At 40.8% G+C, this 24,585-nt stretch overlaps 2 protein-coding genes across 2 annotated transcripts in view; one reads left to right on the top strand and one right to left on the bottom strand.

The window, feature by feature from the left end:
* LOC129733887 (uncharacterized) overlaps positions 1 to 24,585 on the bottom strand; it is a 302,189-nt gene that overhangs the window by 232,781 nt on the left and 44,823 nt on the right. The window lies entirely within an intron of this gene.
* LOC129733882 (C-1-tetrahydrofolate synthase, cytoplasmic) overlaps positions 363 to 24,585 on the top strand; it is an 81,321-nt gene continuing 57,098 nt past the window's right edge. The window contains exons 1-3 of the mRNA XM_055695462.1: positions 363 to 512; positions 4,606 to 4,878; positions 4,949 to 5,159. Of these exons, the coding sequence (XP_055551437.1) occupies positions 487 to 512; positions 4,606 to 4,878; positions 4,949 to 5,159 (510 nt within the window). The 5' untranslated portion in view covers positions 363 to 486. The remainder of the gene's footprint in view (positions 513 to 4,605; positions 4,879 to 4,948; positions 5,160 to 24,585) is intronic.

A 24,585-nucleotide genomic window follows, 5' to 3' on the forward strand; every position in this document is an offset into this window, starting at 1 on the left:
AAACACGTTAACGATTCACAAATCTCAAAGCGACCGATTATTCAACTGAAACTGACATGAACAGTGGACGGATGTGCAACAAGGTTGATTTCATTCACGCTCAGCACTTGGCTGGCAGCCATTCATCGCACCATCACAGAGATTCACGATTGGAATGGCTTTAGATATTTTTTTGGGCCAATGTGATTCGAGAAGTTTGAAAACATTTCACGATCCAGGCAAGCTGTTAGGAGCTTTGTGCGTACCTGGCTAAGGCAAGACACTCACCAGACTCAGTGCGAGTCTGGCAGACATGACGTTTTGGAAAAAAAAGCGCGCGAAATGTGAGTGCTTTGTTTTTGTTTGCGTTGCGCTCTATTCTATCGATGTTGACGAAACGAAAACGCGTAGTGAGCTGTGTAGACTGAAAATTTGTGTCTATAGTTTGGTGTTTGAAAATTGTGATATTATTTAGTGCAAATTGTGTGATAAAACGTTACCAAAAAGATGCCAAACTGTGTCGAGCTGTCACGGTTAGTTATACTTTTGAATCTTAGACAGAATAGTGTGTTTTCTTGTAAATGCTTTCGTTTGTGTTTTTTTTTTCTTCCAACTGCCGATGAATCAGCTGATTTATGGTATAAACAAAGATCTCACAGCCGCGTCAAGTATTTGGTGCTGAAATTTAGAACCAATCCTGATTACAAGTCAAAATGAAAAAATAAAAAAAATCAATTGAAAGCGTAAATCAATTTTTTTCAAAAACAACTCAAACCAAACGAAATTTTAGTTTTGGTAGCTAAAAATATCGTATCCGGGGACGTAAATTCGCCAAACACGTTAGAACAGGAATAGTCTCGTATTCTCGTTTCGTAACATCGAATAAATCGTACCAGAGACATTTGATCTAAAAGATTGTATAACAATTCCTCGGAAACCATTCCCTCGAATTTTTTTATTTTTCGAAATGTATTTTCATAAATGATGAATGTATCATCCTATTTTTATATCATCTGTACCCTTTTGATTTTTTTTTCGATATCATTTATGATTACAATATTGGGAAATAAACGCTGCGTAGTTTTCCCGAAGTAATTCTTTGCAGAAAAAAGGGCTTGACTGGTACCCATTTTTTTGAATAAATAAAATTAATATTATGATTATTTATGAAATTATCCTTAATATGGTACAAATTAAAACAAGCATTTTTGATTTGTAAGAAATTTCATGCAGCTCCTCTACAGTTTTAAATTAGTCAACGAAGCGTGAATGTACAATTGCCTGAAAGTAGACGTTACTTTGACTCAGTATGACCCGAGATCATAACTGACCCATAATTATGAAGTGACCGTGTTTGTTTTGACTAAAGGAAACCATAGTGGAGTTTTGGATCATTTGAACTCAAAAGTTGTTTCCAAAAAAGGTGTATCTAATTTAGGGGTTATATGAAATGATGCATTAGGACCAAACACTATAATTACAGAGATGATTTTCAGTTACAAAAGCTACAGAATCCGCAAACAGAATCATTAACTTTGTTCAGTGATTTTTTCTGTTCACCAGTGATAACACGTTCAATCACGTAATCTACTCAGATATGCTCCGATGACGTATTATAAAAGAAATTATTGACACAGATATCTATTGATCATAGATTTTATCGACGATAATGCTTCGCAAACCTCTAGAGTAATGAATTCTCGGGAAGACGATCATGAGCCACTACAGATTTGAGAAAGCCTTCAGGGTCGCCGTATCCAACAAAGCAATAAATAAAATACAGGACTCAAATGAATCAAAACGCTGTGGAGCAGATGAAATACCTACCTCATTCCTAAAAACGCACCAAGTATTCTTTTCGAAGCTGCTGTTAAAAGTGTTCAATAACAGCATCGTAACAGGTTTTTATCTGGATTTCCTCAAGATCGCACGTCTAGTTCATATCTACAAAAGAGGCTGCAAAACAGATGCGTGCAACTTTAGACCGATATTCATTCTACCTGTGAACAATATCTTGGAGCGAATACTAGCCAAGAGAATCAAAAACTCTCCAGTAGCACAAACTTCTGTATAACTGTCAATACCTGCTAGCTTGTTGATGGCATTATTGAAGCTTGAGACACAAGGAAGCTGATGACGTTCCGAATTTTTATGTAAAGCAGGTATCATCGATCACGAAATTTTACTTCATAAACTTGAAAATTATGGGTCCAATCAACTGTTAAGGAGTTATATTTCGAATCGGACTCAGTACATTGAGATAAATGAAGCAACAAGTATTTATCGTCAGTTAAGAACAGGTGTCCCGCATGGAGGCAACCTCGACCTGCGGTTGTTCCTGATATATGTAAATGACATAACCAATCTCAGACTGAACGGAAAGCCTCGCCTACTCGCTGATGGCACTTTTCTCGTATCCTGCAACAGACGTAAACGACATAATTTCGCGAATGTCTGAAGACATGACAATACTCCAAATATATTTTTAAAACCAGTCTTAATACGTGGACAAGTTCAAATATATGTTTTTCCACTCAGTTCGTCCAATGCTCAACTTCAGATTGGTTCCATCAGGATCGAAAGAGTATTCAAGTTCAAATACTTAGGGCTTATCCTAGATCCTTCATTGGGATGAAGCGGCCACATTAGTGGCTTGTCGTCCGATTGATGTGGAATCTGATGAAAGACTTCGAAATTCTTGTCACGTAAACAGAAGCTTTTTTTGTACCACGTCTTCGTACACTCTTAACTGAGGCATTAAGCTAGGCATAACGGACGATTCGCAGTAACAGAACGCAGAACGAACGGGGGGCACGTGAATGTGGAACATTAAACGATGATGCTGCTCCTTGTTGGTTTCGCGGTTAACTTTCTAGTTTGGTTTTCTAATTTGGGATCTAAAAGCAACATAAACGATAACAACACGAATAGAACTTACTGTCTTACGATCAACTTTAAAATTGAAATATTTTATGAAATTGTCGCGAAGCAGCATTCATCTGATGTTAATCGAAATCCCCCTCGATGTTTATTTCCGTTTGAAATGACATCCCAGTTAGCGAGCCGATTTCGATAACTGGAAGGTGCTCTTCGCTCAGTTAGCGAACAGTTACTGTAATTTGTTTTTAAAATCTATTTTTGAAAATTTGAATAATTGGAACCATCAGCAGCAGCAGCATCGATACTGAGATGAGAGTATCACAGTCTGGCCTGGATGGATAACAGTTTGGATGGTTCCTTCCCATCTTTCCAGCGGAGCGTGAAGTCAATTTCACAATTTGCAATTATGTAACCTTTAAATATTTTAAGGAAAGCGGGCTTCATGAACATATTAGCCTCGAGACTCCCCCCCCCCCCTCCTTAACACCCAAATCCGACCCTGGGCTCAGCTACACGCCAACCGAATAATATTGAAAACTAGCGTATTACAAAATTGTATAACATTTCATCATGTGGTGCTCTTATTACCATTTCTAAATCTAACTGAACTTTTGCCAGTTTCATTCTTAATTTTACAGAACGTACCCAGTATAGAAAACAAAGACGTAGTCCTATTTCAAAACTATGCATATGCATAAATTTTGCATGAAAAAAAACCATTTTATTTGCATGTCGTTACCAAACCGATCTACCGCCTACTATTTCATTTTTTTCTGGCAAACATTTCAAAGAGTGCATAGAAATATAATCGATAAATTGCAGTGACGTGAATGCGATCGAAATTTCTCTTCTCGGTGTGACATCAGAATCGTTTGGACGTTATGTCTAAAAAAGAAAAAAAAACAGCAAAGCTATTCCGGCAATGTCACATTTGATCGATGTTGAGGTCACCAGCCCATCACTAGCCGTGCTTTTTTTGTGTCTGTGTTTTTTTGCTTCTCTCAAACCAGCGAAAACCAAATTCCTGAATGATTTCGCTGCAGCCAAACGTCTTACTTTCAGAAGTACATACTATATTAATCTTCAAATTCTCTTACACAAATTTTCGATTTCACGACTGTCAGGCAGCATAACGCGTTCGCTTGATCGCGTCTCCCTCCGATGGACTGATTAATTAACTTATTAATGTGCGAACTATTCCCGCGTGTTTGGGGATTTTGGCAAACGCGTAAAATGTTGTTTGTGGTGCACTAAATATATCTGCATCCCATCAGGGAATGGTCGTACGGCGTACGGATTTACGCTCAAACTGACATCAGAAGCAATCCGACGATTCTGACATGTGATCGACCGAATCGGAGGCCCCTTGGCTGTGGCGATGCAATTCTAGTTTTGCAGCTCTAGGATTATCATCATACTATCCGTCATTACTAAGGGAATTTCTCCTTATCTGTTAGACTTGAATGAATGATTGTTGATGTTACACTCTTGCCGATCAGTACGAGACAGAGCAGTCGTCTGATCTAGAGCCAGGGTTCAACACAGCTGCAATCCCAATTCGATTGGTAGAAATAGTAATCTCAATTTGTATATTGATCGAGCACTGCAATTGCGTTGCACGTGCTGGTAGTTGTTAGTTGCGGTTGCGCGAATCAAATTGAAGGGGAAAAAAACTATGTTTTCGCGAAGATCCTTTCCTACGATCGGAATGATTACTAGCCGGACTCAGTTAAGTTCTCGATTCAGTTGCAGCTCAGCGTTCGTGGATATTGAACGGGTGGAATCCGAACCGGACAGAATACCAGCAGTGCAGACGGACCCTAGCATTAACCGCAGTAACGGATTTGGATCACCATTCTCCTTAAAAATCCCTACAAAGCAGGACGTGCTTCCTACGGATCACCATCGATTTCAGCAACCGATTGTACAAGCTGCAAACGAGACGACAACAACCAGCAACGGCAGTGCCAACAGTATGATCGGAACAGCGAAAATTCTTTCAGGCACTGATGTGGCCAAGTGAGTGTTTCGTTTCCTCCGGACTGGTGCTTGTTTCTATTTCCTGTTTTTGATCCCGAATCATTCACAGGGAAGTGCGTGAACGGTTGAAGAAAGAGCTTAGTGAAATGAGAAGCAAGATTCCGACGCTGGTACCGGGACTGGCCATCGTGCAGGTCGGTGGCCGAGAGGACTCCAACGTTTACATCCGCATGAAGATCAAGGCGGCCGAGGAGATCGGAATCTACGCAGAGCACGTGCAGCTACCGAGCACGACTACGCAGACCGAACTGCTGGCGGTGGTAAGTGCAAAATTCTCGATTATCCTTGCAACCATGTAGCTACATCGATTGATTGTTTTGAGGTTATTTCTAATCGCCGTTCTGTCGGTACTCAATAAGCTGTTTACGATAGTGAAATGTTCAGTGCGTCTGACAGCATTTTGGAAGTTAGTCAAGTGTTCTGTTAAGCAGCGAAGTTTGTTTTGAGTTGAGTATAACTCAAACAATTCAAATTATTCTTAGTGAAGTAGCGAGTTTATTAACTACTTTGTAAACGCAAAATACTAAAAAAACAGAATTGATTGTTTGGGTATAGTACTATTTAATTCATGAAACTACTTCCACCGTTTACAGGTACAACATTATTCGATTCATCAGATCAAAACCACATCTGAATTATTGAGCGTCCTCGTAGCATAGTATCAAATAATAAAAAAGCGTTTCAATGAATGAAGCCTTCAATCTTCTAGAAAACTGGTTACTTTCTGGTGGTAATTCTAACACTTAGTAGAAACAAAACAGTCGATAGTTTATTAAAGCTAACTCGTCTTTGTATGAAAGAAAGCTAGTTTACATTTCTGGGATTTTGAAGTAGAATACTTCTCTCAGGAAGTTCGGCTACATAGGGATGTGAAATGAAAATCTAAAACCGAAAAAAGTGAAAAATATGTCCAATTTCAAATGCTAATAAACCGATTAGTATTCGATGGATTTCCTTCGTTCTTGCAGCAATAGATTGGAAAATCTTCTAAGATTCTTTCCAAAATAAGATAATTGTAATTTTATTATTCACACTATTGTACTATTGAAAATAGTCAAGCCTTGTCAAAACGAAAATTTCGACCCCTGATTGGTCGTTATATGCTTGCTTCCCAAGCACGGTCGACAGAATCATATACCTTGCAATTGAAAACATGCTATTTGGCCTATATAAGAGCCTGTTTCAGCCGGAGCCGCTCATAATAGTTCTGAACAGCGACGACAGCAGTCCTCCCTTAGCAGCAGTGGGTACCATCGATAGCGGAAGCGGCCACAACTGTGGCTTGGCTGTGGATAGGCCAGCGTATAGCGGCCACAACTGTGGCATAGCGTAGCATCAGACAGCGACAACAGCAGTCGTCCTTCCTCAGCAGCAGCACTAGCCCTGTGATTGGTCACCACGTCTCAGGAGCAGCGCGGTTTTTCTCAGCGTGTGTCGCCAGACAGCCATTATTCCCCCCGTGTTGGGGCAGCATAATGATTGCCATCAGGAAATCCAGTTTCGGAAATCAAAATGCCTTTTTGAAGGCAAATAAACAAGTCATTGAAAGTTAATAATTTTTGTCAACGCAAGCAAGCATTCTGTGTTGCATCCTAGCAATTTAAATTTGTCGCACCCGTTTAATTTACTGAATGTGAAATAGCTTCCACAGTGCATGTTGTCCGTGTATCTTATTTCCCCCAATGTTAGGGCAGCTCAAAGGTTGTAATTAGCAACCGATTTTGAACCACACCATGCTTTTTTCAAGGCAAATAAAAAATAATTGAAGGTTAATAATTTTCTGGCATCAACACAAGCAGACATTCTGTGCGGGATGCAATCAAATTCTGTTGTAGTTGTCTAATTTTCACTTTATTTAGTAAACCCCCCACTGTAGGGGCAGCGCAAAGGCTACGATCAGCATAACCGACACTGAATAATTAAATGCCCTGTTAGTACGCATTCACAAAAGCAGTTAGTTCGACTATGCAGAGCTAATATGAAGTCGATTCAATCAATCAGCATAAACAGAATTTCGTCGTCTCCCAGCTGCCAAGTTGCAACATGATGCAACACGCAACAGCGAGCAAACGAAATCGCATGATGTTACAAACCGCAATAAGATACGGGTTAAAACCGTTGCGTGTGTGAGAGCACCATCGGTGTTTATTCGCTGGATACACTATCTACTGTCTACTGAACGCAATAATCTGCTTACATGCGACATGGGGACGGGAACATTTTCTTCAACCAAGCTGCACAACACGACACAAAACATGTTATTTTGTTGCTTCAATGAGAGTGCTATCGGTCCGGCTCGACAAGAAATCATTTTTGTGCATCCGTGCTACGAAACTGAGGAAAAACTTTAGAAACTGAAAAAAGAGGTGGAGCTTATCAAATGATCGCTATATCATTCCACCACGTACGTGAAATAATTCATTCCTATTTTCATCCCTATATAAGAGCCTGTTTTAGTCCAAGCCGCTCATAACAGTTCTGAACAGCGACGACAGCAGTCCTCCCTTAGCAGCAGTGGGTACCATCGATAGCGGAAGCGGCCACAACTGTGGCTTGGCTGTGGATAGGCCAGCGTATAGCGGCCACAACTGTGGCATAGCGTAGCATCAGACAGCGACAACAGCAGTCGTCCTTCCTCAGCAGCAGCACTAGCCCTGTGGTTGGTCACCACGTCTCAGGAGCAGCGCGGTTTTTCTCAGCGTGTGTCGCCAGACAGCCATTATTCCCCCCGTGTTGGGGCAGCATAATGATTGCCATCAGGAAATCCAGTTTCGGAAATCAAAATGCCTTTTTGAAGGCAAATAAACAAGTCATTGAAAGTTAATAATTTTTGTCAACGCAAGCAAGCATTCTGTGTTGCATCCTAGCAATTTAAATTTGTCGCACCCGTTTAATTTACTGAATGTGAAATAGCTTCCACAGTGCATGTTGTCCGTGTATCTTATTTCCCCCAATGTTAGGGCAGCTCAAAGGTTGTAATTAGCAACCGATTTTGAACCACACCATGCTTTTTTCAAGGCAAATAAAAAATAATTGAAGGTTAATAATTTTCTGGCATCAACACAAGCAGACATTCTGTGCGGGATGCAATCAAATTCTGTTGTAGTTGTCTAATTTTCACTTTATTTAGTAAACCCCCCACTGTAGGGGCAGCGCAAAGGCTACGATCAGCATAACCGACACTGAATAATTAAATGCCCTGTTAGTACGCATTCACAAAAGCAGTTAGTTCGACTATGCAGAGCTAATATGAAGTCGATTCAATCAATCAGCATAAACAGAATTTCGTCGTCTCCCAGCTGCCAAGTTGCAACATAATGCAACACGCAACAGCGAGCAAACGAAATCGCATGATGTTACAAACCGCAATAAGATACGGGTTAAAACCGTTGCGTGTGTGAGAGCACCATCGGTGTTTATTCGCTGGATACACTATCTACTGTCTACTGAACGCAATAATCTGCTTACATGCGACATGGGGACGGGAACATTTTCTTCAACCAAGCTGCACAACACGACACAAAACATGTTATTTTGTTGCTTCAATGAGAGTGCTATCGGTCCGGCTCGACAAGAAATCATTTTTGTGCATCCGTGCTACGAAACTGAGGAAAAACTTTAGAAACTGAAAAAAGAGGTGGAGCTTATCAAATGATCGCTATATCATTCCACCACGTACGTGAAATAATTCATTCCTATTTTCATCCCTATATAAGAGCCTGTTTTAGTCCAAGCCGCTCATAACAGTTCTGAACAGCGACGACAGCAGTCCTCCCTTAGCAGCAGTGGGTACCATCGATAGCGGAAGCGGCCACAACTGTGGCTTGGCTGTGGATAGGCCAGCGTATAGCGGCCACAACTGTGGCATAGCGTAGCATCAGACAGCGACAACAGCAGTCGTCCTTCCTCAGCAGCAGCACTAGCCCTGTGGTTGGTCACCACGTCTCAGGAGCAGCGCGGTTTTTCTCAGCGTGTGTCGCCAGACAGCCATTATTCCCCCCGTGTTGGGGCAGCATAATGATTGCCATCAGGAAATCCAGTTTCGGAAATCAAAATGCCTTTTTGAAGGCAAATAAACAAGTCATTGAAAGTTAATAATTTTTGTCAACGCAAGCAAGCATTCTGTGTTGCATCCTAGCAATTTAAATTTGTCGCACCCGTTTAATTTACTGAATGTGAAATAGCTTCCACAGTGCATGTTGTCCGTGTATCTTATTTCCCCCAATGTTAGGGCAACTCAAAGGTTGTAATTAGCAACCGATTTTGAACCACACCATGCTTTTTGAAGTAGAATACTTCTCTCAGGAAGTTCGGCTACATAGGGATGTAAAATAAAAATCTAAAACCGAAAAAAGTGAAAAATATGTCCAATTTCAAATGCTTATAAATCTGTTATCATTCGATGGATTTCCTTCGTTCTTGCAGCAATAGATTGGAAAATCTTCTAAGATTCTTCCCAAAAGAAGATAATTGTAATTTTATTATTCACACTATTGTACTATTGAAAATAGTCAAGCCTTGTCAAAACGAAAAATTCGATCTCTGATTGGTCGTCATGTGATTGCTTCCCAAGCACGGTCGACAGAATCATATACCTTGAAATTGAAAACATGCTATTTGGCCTATATAAGAGCCTGTTTCGGCCGAAGCCGCCCATAATAGTTCTAGAAAGCGACAACAGCAGTCATCCTTCCTTAGCAGCAGCACTAGCCCTTGTGGTTGGTCACCACGACTCAGGAGCAGCGCGGTTCTTCTCAGCGTGTGTCGCCAGACTGCCATTATTCCCCCCGTGTTGGGGCAGCATGAAGATTGCCATCAGGAAATCCAATTTTGAAAATCAAAATGCCTTTTTCAAGGCAAATAAACAAGTCATTGAAAGTTGATAATGTTTGACAACGCAAGCAAGCATTCTGTGTTGGATCCTAGCATTTAAATCTGTCGCACCCGTCCAATTTACTGAATGTGAAATAGCTTCCACAGTGCATGTTGTCCGTGTATCTTGAATCCCCCACTGTTAGGGCAGCTCAAAGGTTGCGATCAGCAACCGATTTTGAACCGCAAAATGCCTTTTTCAAGGCAAATAAATCAGTAATTGAAGATTAATAACTTTCTGGCATCAACACAAGCAGACATAATGTGCGGGATGCAATCAAATTCGGTTGTAGTTGTCTATTTTTTACTTTATTTAATAAACCCCCCACTGTAGAGGCAGCGCAAAGGCTGCGATCAGCATAACCGACTTTGAATGACGAACTGCCCTGTTAGAACGCATTCACAAAGACAGTTAGGCCTCTGCCATGGTGAACGCAAACGCGAGCGATGGGGCGAGAAACTTGCCGCAGGTAAATAAACAGCTCTCTTTACGGCTGTTCGGCATTCTGGGTTTTGGCAATCAAAACTTCTGCTGGTTATCTGATTTTCAGTGTGAAAACAGCCTTCAATTTTGTTGTCAGAGCGCCTGACTACGATTTGGTAATATTGTTTGAGTTAAATGTTAACAAAATTTAACAATATTCCTCTTTCTCCCATTCAATAAAACAGGTAATACGATGCCTTCGTCATACGCAAGTTCACCATAACTCCCGCTATCGACGTAACACAGAGATGCAATCAGCGTCATATCCGATTTTAAATTCAACAACAAACTGTCCTTTTTAGGACAACCAAACAAATGAATTGAAGATTTAATATTTTCTCGTTCTGAGCTTTAACCAAAAGTTAATTATTCTAATTTGAATACACATGTACATATACTTTGACTGTTGAAACTTATTTGCGCCGCAAGAGTTTGTTCTTTTCCTGTTCAGTGAGGTCGTAATTATATGTGCAAACTTAAATTGAGTACTACTTCAACTTTATTTGCACAGAATTTTCAATACTGCCAAAATTTGCTAGGAAAAATGACTGACACGCAAGCAGCCGGGTTATCTTTCTTGTAAAAGTATTCTACTTCAACCTTGCGGTCGTGGCTTTGCACACAACCCTCTTGTGATTTTTTTTATACACAAACTAAAGTCATATGTTTTCCTCTTTTACTACGTAAATCTTTCATCATGATAAACAGAAAAAAATAAAGAGGTCCGGTAGAATCAGTGTATTGGATGAGAATAATATCGTAAAAAGTGCCTTTAGTGTATTCGAAAGTATACATTAAAGAATAAAAAAATGCTTACAAGCTTGTGGATGCTATTTTTGCATATAAAAATGAGTGGACCTCTAAAAAAAGTTCGTTGACCACCAAACATCAAATAAAAGCAGAAAAAAAGGCTTCCATCCGAAGGGGCAAACACCTGGAAAATCAGGGATTGCCAGAGAATTTATTTTCCATTCACTCAGAGAATATCAGGCAAAACTCAAAAACAATCAAATAAAAAAAAATAATCGAGATGCGATTCTTTTGTGAACTGCTGTGAGTTTTCCAAGTTGTGTTCATCTACGCTGCGTTTTTTGTGTTGAATGCAAAAAAATATGAGGAAAATTAATGCTATCTTTCATGTCATATCAGGGATAATCATACATCATCTACAAACAATATCCATTATCAGTTTTTTGAGTTATGTGAACACTAGATCTGAAAATTGCCAGTTATTCGTCGATATTATTGTTGAAGTTTATAAATAAATTGAATTTATTTTCGTGCGGTTTTACATAACATTTACTTGCACAGTGAACAAGAAGAAGAAAACTTTGTTAATTTTTGAATAAGTGCGAGGTTAGTTTTTCTCCAACAAAAATGGTCGCTAAGTAATAGATTATAGGCGTGTGATCGGATGGGATGATTGACCAGATTCTTCACTTAGACTGTAACGAACGAACGGAAAATTCTATTACTTAAATGGTGAAGCGGAAGGCATCGAGATTTTCGATAAAACATACGATGATCACATTGGTCATGTTCTGTTTGATAGTGGGCATTTTTAGAAGCTATCGATATGCGGTCCTTCTGAGGCTTAAACGTCGACTAAGGTGGTAGGAACGTTTCACCTTCGGTTGGCCGATATATACGAATCGAGCTCTTCAATGAGATTCCAGTTGAACATACGGCGTTTGTTAATCGATGGAGTGACTACTTAGTACAGGGTGTCACCGTGAAAGTGATACACTTTATTTACGCCATAACATTAAAACAGATGAATATTTTGTCTCTGCTTCTTTTTTATTATCATGCTGCTTGTTTAAAACAGCCTTTAATGTAAACAATTCTGACGTGGGACTACGTGTTTGTTTTTTATACTGGTATGCATTCTGTAAAATTGGAAATGAAATTGGCAAATGTTGCGTCAGATTGCAAACGATAATAACAGCAAAATAATATACAGTAAGGTCGTTTTTTATGCGTTTTATTACGCGGGTTGCTTTCCTCCATTACTCAAAAACGGTACAAGATATCGACCTCATTTCAATCACGTTTTCCGTTTTAGGCCACGAGTGATCATATATCAGTTTTCAAAAAAATTCACAATTTTTGGTGTAAATACTCAAAATTTATAATATTGCATTTTGGTCTCTAGATTGGCTATTATCATATTCAAACGAGGTTTAAACGTTTTATGACGGTTTTCTTTGTTATATTTGCAACTCAAAAAAGTCGTTTTTTACGCGGGCCCATACAAATTTGGAACGCATCCCCCGCGTACAAAACGACCTTAGTGTGCCAATATGTTGGTGGATAGATAAAATGTTGAACAATTTTGTAATACACTAGTTATCATTATTTTTTCATTGCATAGCGGTAAAAATCGATAAAAAGTGTCAAGGACAAATTTACGCGAACAATGAATCAATCACACGCGAGCATTCCTTGCACAGACGACAGGAATATACACCAACCATTCCCTGTGATATTCTCTGAATCAATATCCAAAAAAAAATTGACAAAGTCTCCCCGTCCCAATAGGTCTATTTATGTTTGCTTCCATGAACCTAGACTAATTTGATGTCTCGAAGGTAAAGGTTTCTCGAAAAGTTTTAAACAACTCTTTTTCTTAAATAATTTCTAAACCTGCTGTTAGAGCGTAACAGAAACTGATGTCTTGAAAGAAAACATGCTGGTGAAAGCAACAGTACCGTACACGGAGAAAGAAAAAAATCCAAATTTGGGTGTTTTCCACGCAAATCAGCACTTCCGTGCGGGAACCCAAATTTAGGTAAACCCTGTTTACTTACTTTTGAGTATCAGCGATAAAGTCATCGGTGAGTATATTTCACTGAACCGTAAAAAAAATCATTTTGCGTTGAAACTACCCAAATAAAGAAAATATGCAGGGATGCATGCACTTTAATCGTTTGCTGGAAAGTATGGAAAATGGGATTTCAAAACGATATTTTCAAATAAATAGACGAACAGTGTAACAGATATTTATTATCATAAGATCTTAACATTAGGCGACCAGTCCATATACGTATGTATAGCTGTCTCAGTTCAAATTATTTAAACACGTGTTTCTGATCGCAACTTAGACATTTAAAGGTAAACATTTAGGCAAACATTTTTAATTTAAACTCAACAAATGGGTGGGAGTTTCACTAGGACTTTCATCTAATTCACGAAACCTGGAGCACAGAGCCGCGACGGTATTACTTCTACAAACAAAGAAATCTTATAAACGTAAATAGAAACTATGTCATATAATTTTTTTAGAAGTGGCGGTACGTTGATTCCGAAACCGCAAACAGTTTCAGCAACACGTCAATCGCTCGAATAGAGTCATTCCCGCTCGGCAGAATGTTTTTTTTAAATACGATGAACAAATTTCCCTTGGTGAAAACAGTTGACACACAGATGATACGTGGTTCAGGATGTGTAATTTGATTTAATTGATGCTCCACGGCCTAAAAATCTTTTTTGTTGTTTAGCGGCTGGAAAGAAAGTTGAAAAACATATTTACTCCCCTTCCTGTTTTATCAAATCAAGATCCAAAAAGATGACATGATTTATGTCACTGGTTAAATCATTATACAGCGATAATTTAAAGCACAACACATCACGGATACGGATATGGCTACGTTACGGAAACTCGACCGGTAATCCAAGGAAATCCGCTAAATAACCGTTTTTGGTTATACTTCTGCGACTGACGTGCCCAAATCTAAGCAATTTAGCTGACCTGGTATCTGGTGGACATCACTCGTTCACCCAGATTGAGCGAAATTTGAACGTTATCACTTTACATCCATCAATATAATTATTTGGAATTATATTGGCAGGGAGCAGGATTGTAGTTTTCTTTTTCATGATTTGCTAGTATTTTTTTTTTTTTGATTATTTGGGTTTTCAATTCAAATATTTAATCCAATACAATTCGCCTTACTTATTCGTAAAACTGTCTGTGCCTTCCATGACCTGAAAAAGTGAAACAAACTGTCTTTGTAAACTGTAATTCTTGAAAATATAAAAATTATACATACCTGCACTTGAAAATTAACTGCTGGGCAATTGAAATTGTTATGTTGCAATCCTCAGGTTGCAATAAACCGTGGAGCGTGCTCTGAATAATCTAACTCAACAACTAGGCGCTTACCGTAAAAACTGATGAAAAGAAATCCACACTTGTAATTTTTTTTTTCGCATTAGCTTTGACGCTTGCGTTGCTTACTTGGACGATGAAAAAACTGCAATGACAATTACTCATAACTTTTTCACCCATATTTGAGTAAAATCACTTGAAGCGCTGCTGTAGTATTTGGGTGAAAATGAACTAGCTTCCAATGCGCAGGTTACTGAGTCATTGCGTTAATTTTACTTAACTTTCATGGATAATTATTACCCAACCAACATAAACATTGGGTTTTACCTAAATATAGGTGATTTCGACGTATTCGATGGGTACTATTCTGGGAGAGTGTACAGTATATGTGGAGCAGAGCGCCGGTAGTTTCTCGTCGTCTATTATTGCAGCGGGCACGACTTCTATTCGCGTACAATCAAAACTGCGATGCATAAAAACCATAAATTATTCAAAAATAATCATGGGCGCAACTAAGGAAAATTTCTAGGAGGGGCTAGTTTTCATGTATGTCACTTAAAAAAGAGAAAAAAGAGTTTGAATATGCTTATTTAATAACGCTTAAAATAGTATCGTAAAAGCGGAAAAAAATCACTTCGGGTTAGAATCTCCGAAGATGTACTGAATATCTTGAACACATCGTCAACGCCAAGCTCTTTCAGCAACAATGATTCGATATTGAGGAGAGCTAGATTTGGTAAACGGCTGGGCAGTGCTTTTTAACAGTTCACCCGTACTAGTTAGAAGAAAATAAACCCCAGTGTGGTTCAAGGCATATTGCCCTATTCCTACCTCCACGTGGTACCGACTGGGATACGAGCAACCAAGGAAAAACCGGTAAACCGGTGGGGTAGTTGTTCTCCTTAGAGAGCAGGTTGTCTGCGCGTCTACCCCACAGGCTAGGGGCGGCTCAAACAGCGACTGATCCGGACCGGACGGTTGAACTATGAAATGCGGTGTCTCGCCGGCTACATCCATGGCGGCAGCTCCGTCGCAAGACTAGGCATCGCAGCCCTAGTAAGGCAGCATATTGAAATAAACATACTACGGAAAATCAAGAATTCAAAACGAACCGGAACAATCGGCAATGACCCAGCCGACGAAATAAGGACGACGATTAGAAGCTCAGTACATGTAACAGTAGATCGCTTAATGACCCGGATGTCGACCGGATTCTGCTGGATCAGCTAGAACCCCGCCACTTCGACATCGTTGCGCTCCAGGAGCTTTGCCTGAAAGGAGAGAAGGTACGGTGGATTTGTGGCCGCAAGGCACAGTACCACCAAAGTGGCAGGCAATCAGCGACAGGTTGTGTTTGTTGAGAGTTAAAGGCCGGTTCCACAACTACACTATTCCCAATGTGCACTGCCCTCACGAAGGAAGACCTGATACAGGGAAAGAAGCGTTCTACGCACAGCTAGAGAAACTCTACGATAGCTGCTCGCGTAGAGATATCAAGATCGTCGTTGGGGACATGAACGGAAGGATAGACTTATATAAGCCGGTTATCGGCCCGCACAGCCTGCTATGCACCAACTTCGCAGCTTCCCGCGGATTAGCAGTCCAAAGTCCCTTCTTACCTCGACCAACGTACAGCAAAACAAATTGACCACGTTCTCAACGACGGCCCGTTCTTCTCAGACATTACAAACGTACGCACCAATCACGGTGATGATCGGACATGACCACTTCGATACAAAAAACTACAAAACCCTGATAACCGGTAGTCCTCTATAGAAGTCCTTTTGATATTTTCGAACAGAAGGTGCCTATCGGCGAACAGAAGGTGACTTTCTACGGTGGAGCACAAGCGGACGACGGATAATGGCATGAACCATGAGCTACAAGCGCTGCTTGGAGAGAACCCCATTGCACACCTGGCGAAAGACATTAGGTTGCGGTGGGCCGGTCACATCGTAAAAATGCCGGACGACAACCATGTGAAATCACTTCTCTTCAGCAACGCTACCGGCACAAGAAATTAAGGGGCGCAGCGTGCATGATGGCTCGACCAGATCGAAAGAGACTTGCGAGTGATGAGACGTCTGGGGAACTGGTGAAACACAGCCCAAAACCGAGTAAACTTGCGACTTCTTGATACAGCACGAGTTACTACAGCTCTCGTCTGACTGGTAAAGTGAGTAAGAGAGCAAGGGTTGAGAATCGATCCTGGGTGCAGAACAAGTTCTTAGTTAATTACTAGCTCTTAATATCAAACCACGCTTGGGAGAGTTACTAAAGCTGCACCATTACCAAAATGAAAAGACGCTCCAGAAAAACGATGTAAGCAGATAAGACCTTTTGAAATGTTTAGTAAGAATTGTTTGAAATGCTTTCCCTATGTTGCGCGGAATTGCACAGATTTTTCAGTTGATCCACCAAGGACATTGCACTGGTAAAAGTACCGGGCAAACCCGCCTACATCAACTAGCTTGGAGTATTGGGACCGAGCTGTGACAATTCCTTACCTTGATCCTCTTGTAACCTCACTGGAAACACGGTTCGGTTATGCATTGTCGTTGCTGCATCTCGCTAACGTAATACGCATGTCGTTGGAAGAGTTCGAGCGCAAAACCGAAAGTGCCGTAATTTCCGCATATTTTGTGGCTTTCAATCCGCTGACGAAAATGAGGCACTTGAAATGGTCCAGGGTTAGGTTCTTGAACTGAAAATCTTCACAGGCTCGATTGACGTTGCCGCCATAGCTGAAAACATCTGCAGATTCGCATTTCACTTACTGCAGACACCTGAACCGCTTCCGGAACGTTGACGTTTGATGCCGTTGACGAATGATTTTATTGAGAATCTTGACTGTGTCTTCAAACTTCTCGTCCTTGGGAAGCTTTGGCAGGATGTAGTTGAGATAGCGGCCAGCTTCCGGAGAAGTAGACGTACGCATCGTTCTCGAAGAGGTCCTGGTAGCGGTCAAACCCGCGTCCGCACGTAACTCTGTTTTCTTCGATGAAGACAAACCCGGTGATGTTCGATGAGAGGGACTCCAAAATCTGCTCCGGGGTTTGATGCTGAGGCTGTTGCTGCTGGGCCATCTTGAGAATCATATCTAGAATTCCCGGTTGCGGCTGCTGATCAACTCTATCTTCTGACATGTTCGTGGATTCTTGGGATCCTCGTCGCCAAAATGATACGTCCAAAGGCTTAAATGAACTTTAGAGTATTTACTAAAGAACATCTATTTCTATTCGAGGTTGGACAAAGAATAATCAAGTTTTCCACTCTGATGTCAAGGACAACTTTTCACTGGCTGCCTTGATGTAACAATCCCTAAACCCTAGTATTTATTTCTATTTTTCAAAATACCATTTTTTTACTTCTAAAGTTTTGAAGAACTTGCCCCCCACCCTATTTGAAATTCTGGCTACGCCCATGGTCAGTAGGATCATAGTGCTAGCCCCGCAATTGTCCTGTACATTTAACAGTTGGCTGCGAAGTCTGTGTATAATAAACAGAAGGTCGAGTTCCAAAAAAAATCGATTATGAAATTTGAAACTATATTCGTAAAAATGTTACATCTCTTAATTGACTTATATTACTTTGGGTTGATGTGTGTTTCCTACGTAAAATTTTCCGAGAAATAGGATGAAACTATCGAATTTAAAATAAAAATGCAAATTTTAAAATGTAAATTTTCGAAAATAATACAAGGTGGTAACGTAAAAGTGATACACTTTATTTATGTCATGAAACTCAAAGCAGTTTTTATTTTTCTTCGAAATCGATATAACATCTATAAGCATATAATAACATCTATAATAACATCTTTAAGCAGCAAAATTACAATGTAGGGTTATCGCTTCAGTACCTATATTCCATCACGCCTTTTTGATCGATTCACCGTTAAATTTTACCATATTTTCAACGTAAAACTTTCAACCACTTGAAAAAATCGAGCAGCAAAGAGATTTACTTTCAAAAATTTGTAGAAATTTGACGGTAAATTGGACATTGCTAAATTCATGATTATGATCAAAATCTTACCAGTCCCAGCTTCCTATCTCCTATTCCAGAGAATATCAGCGAGTATTGCTTCAAGTACTTCAAAATTGCTAGTGAACACGCACTTGCTCTGAAACACACAACACTTTTCTTCAAGCCATAAGAATCTGAATCGCGACTTTACGTTTTATGCAAAGTGAGAAAAATTTACTTGGTCAAAAAAGCACTAATATTTTGCAAATCTTCGGCAATCAAACTAAGATAATATAAACTCTAAGTATAGAAACGCTGTCACTAAAAGCTTCAGTTTAGTTCCTTCAAGCTTCAAAATCCTCGACATCGTATGCTGGTGGACAAATAACGAGATTCTTTCGATCGAGCCGCCTAATTCAAGCTCCTTTTCGAAGCTTCAACTCTGATTCTTTTCGGGTAGTCACTGAAGGCTAGAATTTCGCAGTAATGCTGTTTCGTCGTGAAAATCCGAAGCCGCGATTCAGCTAATAGAAAGCAAACTGGGAGAACTGTTTTCCAATGCCGTTGCTTTTTCTTCTGTCAGTCACTTCTTTAATAAACAATTAGTCTAGTCTAGTCTACACTAACACAGCCAGTAGGGGAAAGTAGGTAAAGACGGACACTGCGGGTAAGATGGACACTTTTAATATTTCACAAACTAGAATGTATTATGATAGTTGAGTGATGCGAATACCTTCTTTATAGTGTGTTAATGCTTTTGAGTTGCATTATCGGTTTTCAGTAAGCAAACTGTCAAATTTGTAAGTAAAACAAAGAATATTTTCGTGAACGCGCAATTCGATGTAATTTTTATTCCACGGAAATTAGTGAAAAACTCGTGAAACTTATGTGTTTTCATTTGTTCACAATAGTAGAGTGAATAATTAGTCTTTCCTCGGTTTTCTAGTGAAAATCCAGCGGATTTTCGATGTTCCGATGAAGAGCTACGATCGTTTGAAAAATTTACAACCAGGTCGGGCAAGACGGACACACTAAGGTAGGGAAAGATGGACACACGGATTTTTCAAGAATTTTCACATGTAGCATCTGTTGTGTACTACAGATATTCACAAAGTACACCCGCGAGAGAAACCAGCAGATATTAATCACTTAGCAGTTAGAACAGGCCATATAGGCGGAGAATTTTCGCCTTCATCGAAACCCATCCTCTTAAACTGTTCACGTGATGTATAGATGGACTCTAATAACGTAGAGTAATGTATGGCCATCACTTAACACATAAATCAAAAGAATACTTAACGTACTACATATTTTTTGTGAGTGTCCACCTTTACCTTCGTAGTGTCCATCTTACCCACCCCAAGTGTCCGTCTTTCCCAACCATGTCAAAAAACAGCAATTTGTAGTCTTATTTTTGAAGACCCAAAACACATAAAACTTGGAGGAAGTTCACTAATACCAAAAATGATTATGAAAACAAATGACCTTAAGTTTCAATTTGTATGACTACTGCGATCTAAATAGCAATACCTAAGTAATTATTTAGATTAAACCTTAGGGTGTCCGTCTTTACCTACTTTCCCCTACTTGAAAGGATCCTGGAAAATGATATCCACCATTTAAAAAAAAAATGGTTTCCATACATTTTTCTTGTCAACGGCCAGGCCTACTGTGTAGCGCAATATAATACAATATAATCTAAGATCGGGGACAATCCGCACCAACCGATCCGTATGTAAGAAGTAATATACCTAATTCGTTGGGAGTGATAAAGCTAAGAAAGTACACTCCTTTGTTGACCAATCTCCTGGGATGGAACATAGGTATTTCCTCCTTATGTTCGGGTTTCAAAACCAAGGATATAGCGCCTTTACTCGCTTCAACTGTTACGGTTGGAACTTGAGTACTAACTCTAGTCCTAGCATTTTTGCTTATGGTTATAGCGCCATTACTCGCTCTCTGAAAGGAATATGAATTGGGAAATATATTTGAAAGCAATATATACTAAGAGTGTGTGTATATCACTTCTGGAGGGCAACCGGTAGTATACGAAGAAAATATTTCCTAATTTTTCGTTTACTGAATAAGACAGCATATATTTTTGACAAATAATTTAACCAAATAATTTGATATTACACGGCAAGCTAATATTGAACGTCATCTCGAGCAAATATTTGCTCCGTATAATGCACACTTTGAGGCTGCTTTACACTTTTACGACGCCAGCTCCGTGTTTTGATACGATATTTAGTTTTATTGCAATATTGTATGGGAAATTTCACTTCTTTAATAAACAATTAGCACAAAAACTTTCAAATAGCTCCGACAAATTTATGAAAACCCACTTCGCGATAATACTAATAACTTACAAGCTCTGCCATATTATACAAATTTTCTAACGTGCTGCAAGTAGGGTTCATATGCTAGTAATGGACCCCTTCGTAGGTGTATTGCATAATTTAAATGTAAACGGCTCGAATTCTTAACATTTTCGAAGCAGCATTCTTATACTTACTTTACTTTACTTTAAAGGCGACAGACCGATTATCGATCCAATGCCGAATCCAGAATACGTCGCCATGTCCCTCGGTCTTGGGCTGCTATCCTCCAATCGCCCCTAACACCTATTTCGCGTGCATCCTCGTCGACAGCACACATCCAACGAGTGCGGGGTCTACCTCGAAGTCGTCGACCTCTATCGGGATTCCTGCTAAATATAGCCTTCGCTTGACGCTCATCCGGCATTCTCGCTACATGCCCAGCCCACTGAAGCCTGCCGTGTTTTATCCGCTTGACTATATCCGCCAATTTGTATGCCTGGTACACTTCATGGTTCATGCGTCTGCGCCAAACACCATTTTCTAGTTTGCCGCCAAGGATTGAACGCAAAATCCTACGCTCAAAAACACCAAGAGCTCGCCGATCAGCCTCTTTCAGCGTCCATGATTCATGGCCGTAGAGAGCCACCGGAAGAATCAGTGTTTTATAGAGTGCGGTACCTAGTACTAAACTAGTACGGATTTGCAGACTGCGGTACCTTAACTGGTTACGTAATCCGTAAAAGGCCCTGTTTGCGGCTGCTTTTTTTTTTTTTTTTTTTTTTTTTTTTTAATTGTAAAATGATTTTATTTGTCAGGTCGTTTATATGTACATAAAAATTACTTTTAGCTTGGGTTCACTAAATCGAGATGAAACGCTAATTCTGTAGTATCAATTCTACTATTACATTGATTTATAAAACAGATGTATTCCTTGAAAAGCTTCAGTATTTTGAGTCTTCGTTGTTCATTTATTCCAAATAATGCAGGTTTGGCTAGGTCCGAAAAACTTAGCTGTCTCCATCCACCCAGAATGGCTGTTGTCCTTTGCTGTAAGGTTGTCCATGCTGGTCTTACGCGATCACATTCATAGAATTTATGTTTTACAGTTTCTGCACTTCGATTTCCACAGTGTATGCAGTTCTCGTCGTCCGCCCGTTGAATCACGAATAGCAGCTTGCGATGTTCTATTTTTTCGTTTACTAAAAGGTACAGTTGTGTTCGCTGTTCTGATGTTAGTCTCCTCGTTGCTATGTTCCGCCAGGCGCGCGTCCAGCCACTTCCTGGATATTTTTGTTCTACCCTTGGTAGATCTGTTTGATTGATGAAATGCTGATGGATATGGCCGGTGGAGGGACTCTGTTGAATTTGATGGGGAATTTGTCTCAGGTTTGTCTGTATTTGTCTAAGATCAGGGAGATCTATCGAGATCGTTGGGCGAGGATTTGTTTGCAAAAGGAGGGATCTGTAGAAAGGAAGTGATTCAATTTCTTGCAGATGTCGGTTGATAGCGAGAGATTTGCATTTTAATGCCGGTAGTTGCAGTTTTAACCCGCCATTTTCTATGCTACGAGCTAGCTGCATGATTGGGACTCGAGCGACCATCCCTCTCCACAGGAATTTGCCCATTGCTGCTGTTATTTTCGCAGTATGTACGCACAACGGTGGTAGGATGGAAGCCAGGTACCATACCTTCGAAGTTCCGAACGTGTTCAGCATGGTGACCCGTTGATGCAGTGTCAGTGTGCGTAAAGAATGCAACCACATTAGTTGTGAAAACTTGCCTACCAACGCATCCCAGTTTAATGTAGTCATCAGGCGTATCGAGTTTGTGAATTGCACACCTAGTATTTTGACAACATTGGTTGTCTGCAGCCACTGGGTGTTAATTGCGTTCCCTTCGCTGCACCCAACATCTACAGCGACAGTTTTGCGCAAATTTAATTTTGCGCCAGCAGCTACCTCGAAGCGGGTGAACAGGTCGTTCATTTCTTCGAGTTGCCTTGTCGATGAGATGATCACGCTTATGTCGTCTGCATATGCCACCAGTAGATCGTCGCCGCATACACGTTCAAGCCTACACACAAGTGGGTGAAGGTACAGTACGAAGAGGTGCATGGACAGTGGATCCCCCTGCCGCACAGAACGTTGAATCTCGAAGGGATGGGAGAGATGTCCGTTGATTAACAGCCGAGATGTGGATCGGCTGGCGATGCGTGAGAGCAGAGTGATAAATTCATCGTTGAAACCGAGCGCCCGCATGGTTCCGAAAAGGAATGAGTGCCGAACCCGATCGAATGCATGATCGAGATCGAAACTAATCAGTTTGCCTGCCCGCCGGTGGTGACGAAGATTTGCGATTCGGTCTTTCAGAGCGAGAGTTGCTTGAAAAATGTTGCGCTCTGAATTTGAGCACTTCTGTCCATCGCTCAGGACGCGATGTTCCTGCATCACTCGCTCTAGCCTGGTTTTGAGGATGCGTGAGAAGAGCTTGTAGTCGCTATTTAGGAGAGATATCGGGCGGTACGATCGGGCTGTATCATCGCCGCCTCGCTTTTTCACCAGCACGATAATGCCTTCCACAAACGACGGAGGGAGATTACCGTTCATTGCCTCGTTCATTATAAGGTTCATCTCACGGTGGATGATATCAAACAGGCGGTGGTAGAATTCTCTCGGAATACCATCGTATCCGGGTGATTTTCGGGGTGCGCACGATAGTATTGCTGACCAGATCTCTGCCGTCGTGATGTCATTCGTACAGGCTTCGTTTAGCGGGTCGTTGGCTGGAATTACTCTCGTGCAGTTGAAGCTGTTGTCAAACTCTTCTCCTGCCTCTTCCGAGTATAGGGACGAGAAGTAGTTGACCATGTGCGTTTCGATCTCCCCTGGTTCTGTTATCGTTTCATCCCGCTCTGTTTGCAACTGTGTTATGACGGTTTTTTTCCTTCGTCTTTCTCCCAACTGAAACGTTGACATGGGTTCACCTGCCACGTGCGTCTCATTAATTCTCATGAATGTGTGAGAGAATCTACGTTGGAGTGTCAACATTTCGGCTTTCAGCCGGTTGATGGTGGTTATCATTTCTGGATGTTGGTAGTAGCTATCGTAAGCTAGCCGTAGCTCGCCATAGAGATGTTGATGTTGACAGTGAAATTCCTCGAAGACGGCGCGGGATTTCCACTTAAAAAAACTTTTTATTTTGGGCTTAGCGAAAGCAAGCCACCATTCTATCCATGAAGCATAATTCCTGCGCTGTCGAGTCCAATATTGCCACTTATATTGGAACTCCGCTATATTTTCATCGGTTAACAAATAGGGTCGAAGAGACCAAAAACCACGACCATACTCTTGTCCCAAACTAGGAAGGCAGAGCCGAAGTGTTAGCGCTTTGTGATCGGTGAACGAACATACGTGGGCATGTGTTGCTCGCAGCTGATCACGCAAGCCGTTGCTGACATAGATGCGATCGAGGCGCGACCTCGCGTTTCGGCAGACATACGTATAGCCCGCATCACGTGGGCATAATTTTTCCCACACATCGTGAAGCTGCATTTGTTGTACGATTGCTCTGAGGGCACCACTGGTATTCGGGCCGCTTGAATCGCATGTTCTAAGCACACAATTGAAATCACCGGCTAGAATTGTATGTGTTTTATGATGACGAAGATATTAGGGAAGCGTTTCTCTGAAGAAATTCTCCCGCGCAGCGCGTTGTGCTGATCCGGAGGGAGCGTAGATGTTGCATATCGTCGTGTCTCGCACTCGCAATGCGAGAAGTCGACTGTCTAAGCTTCTCTCGATGTGAGTGGCTCGGATGTGTTGCCTCAGAGCAATCGCTGTACCTCTTCTCGCTTGGTCCACGTTGAAGAAAACGACGTATCCAGGCAAAGATAGCTGCTCGTTCTCTACCTCTTGTAGACATATGATGTCTA

Source organism: Wyeomyia smithii, chromosome 1 (assembly GCF_029784165.1).
Source record: "Wyeomyia smithii strain HCP4-BCI-WySm-NY-G18 chromosome 1, ASM2978416v1, whole genome shotgun sequence".
NCBI classification, from domain to species: domain Eukaryota; kingdom Metazoa; phylum Arthropoda; class Insecta; order Diptera; family Culicidae; genus Wyeomyia; species Wyeomyia smithii.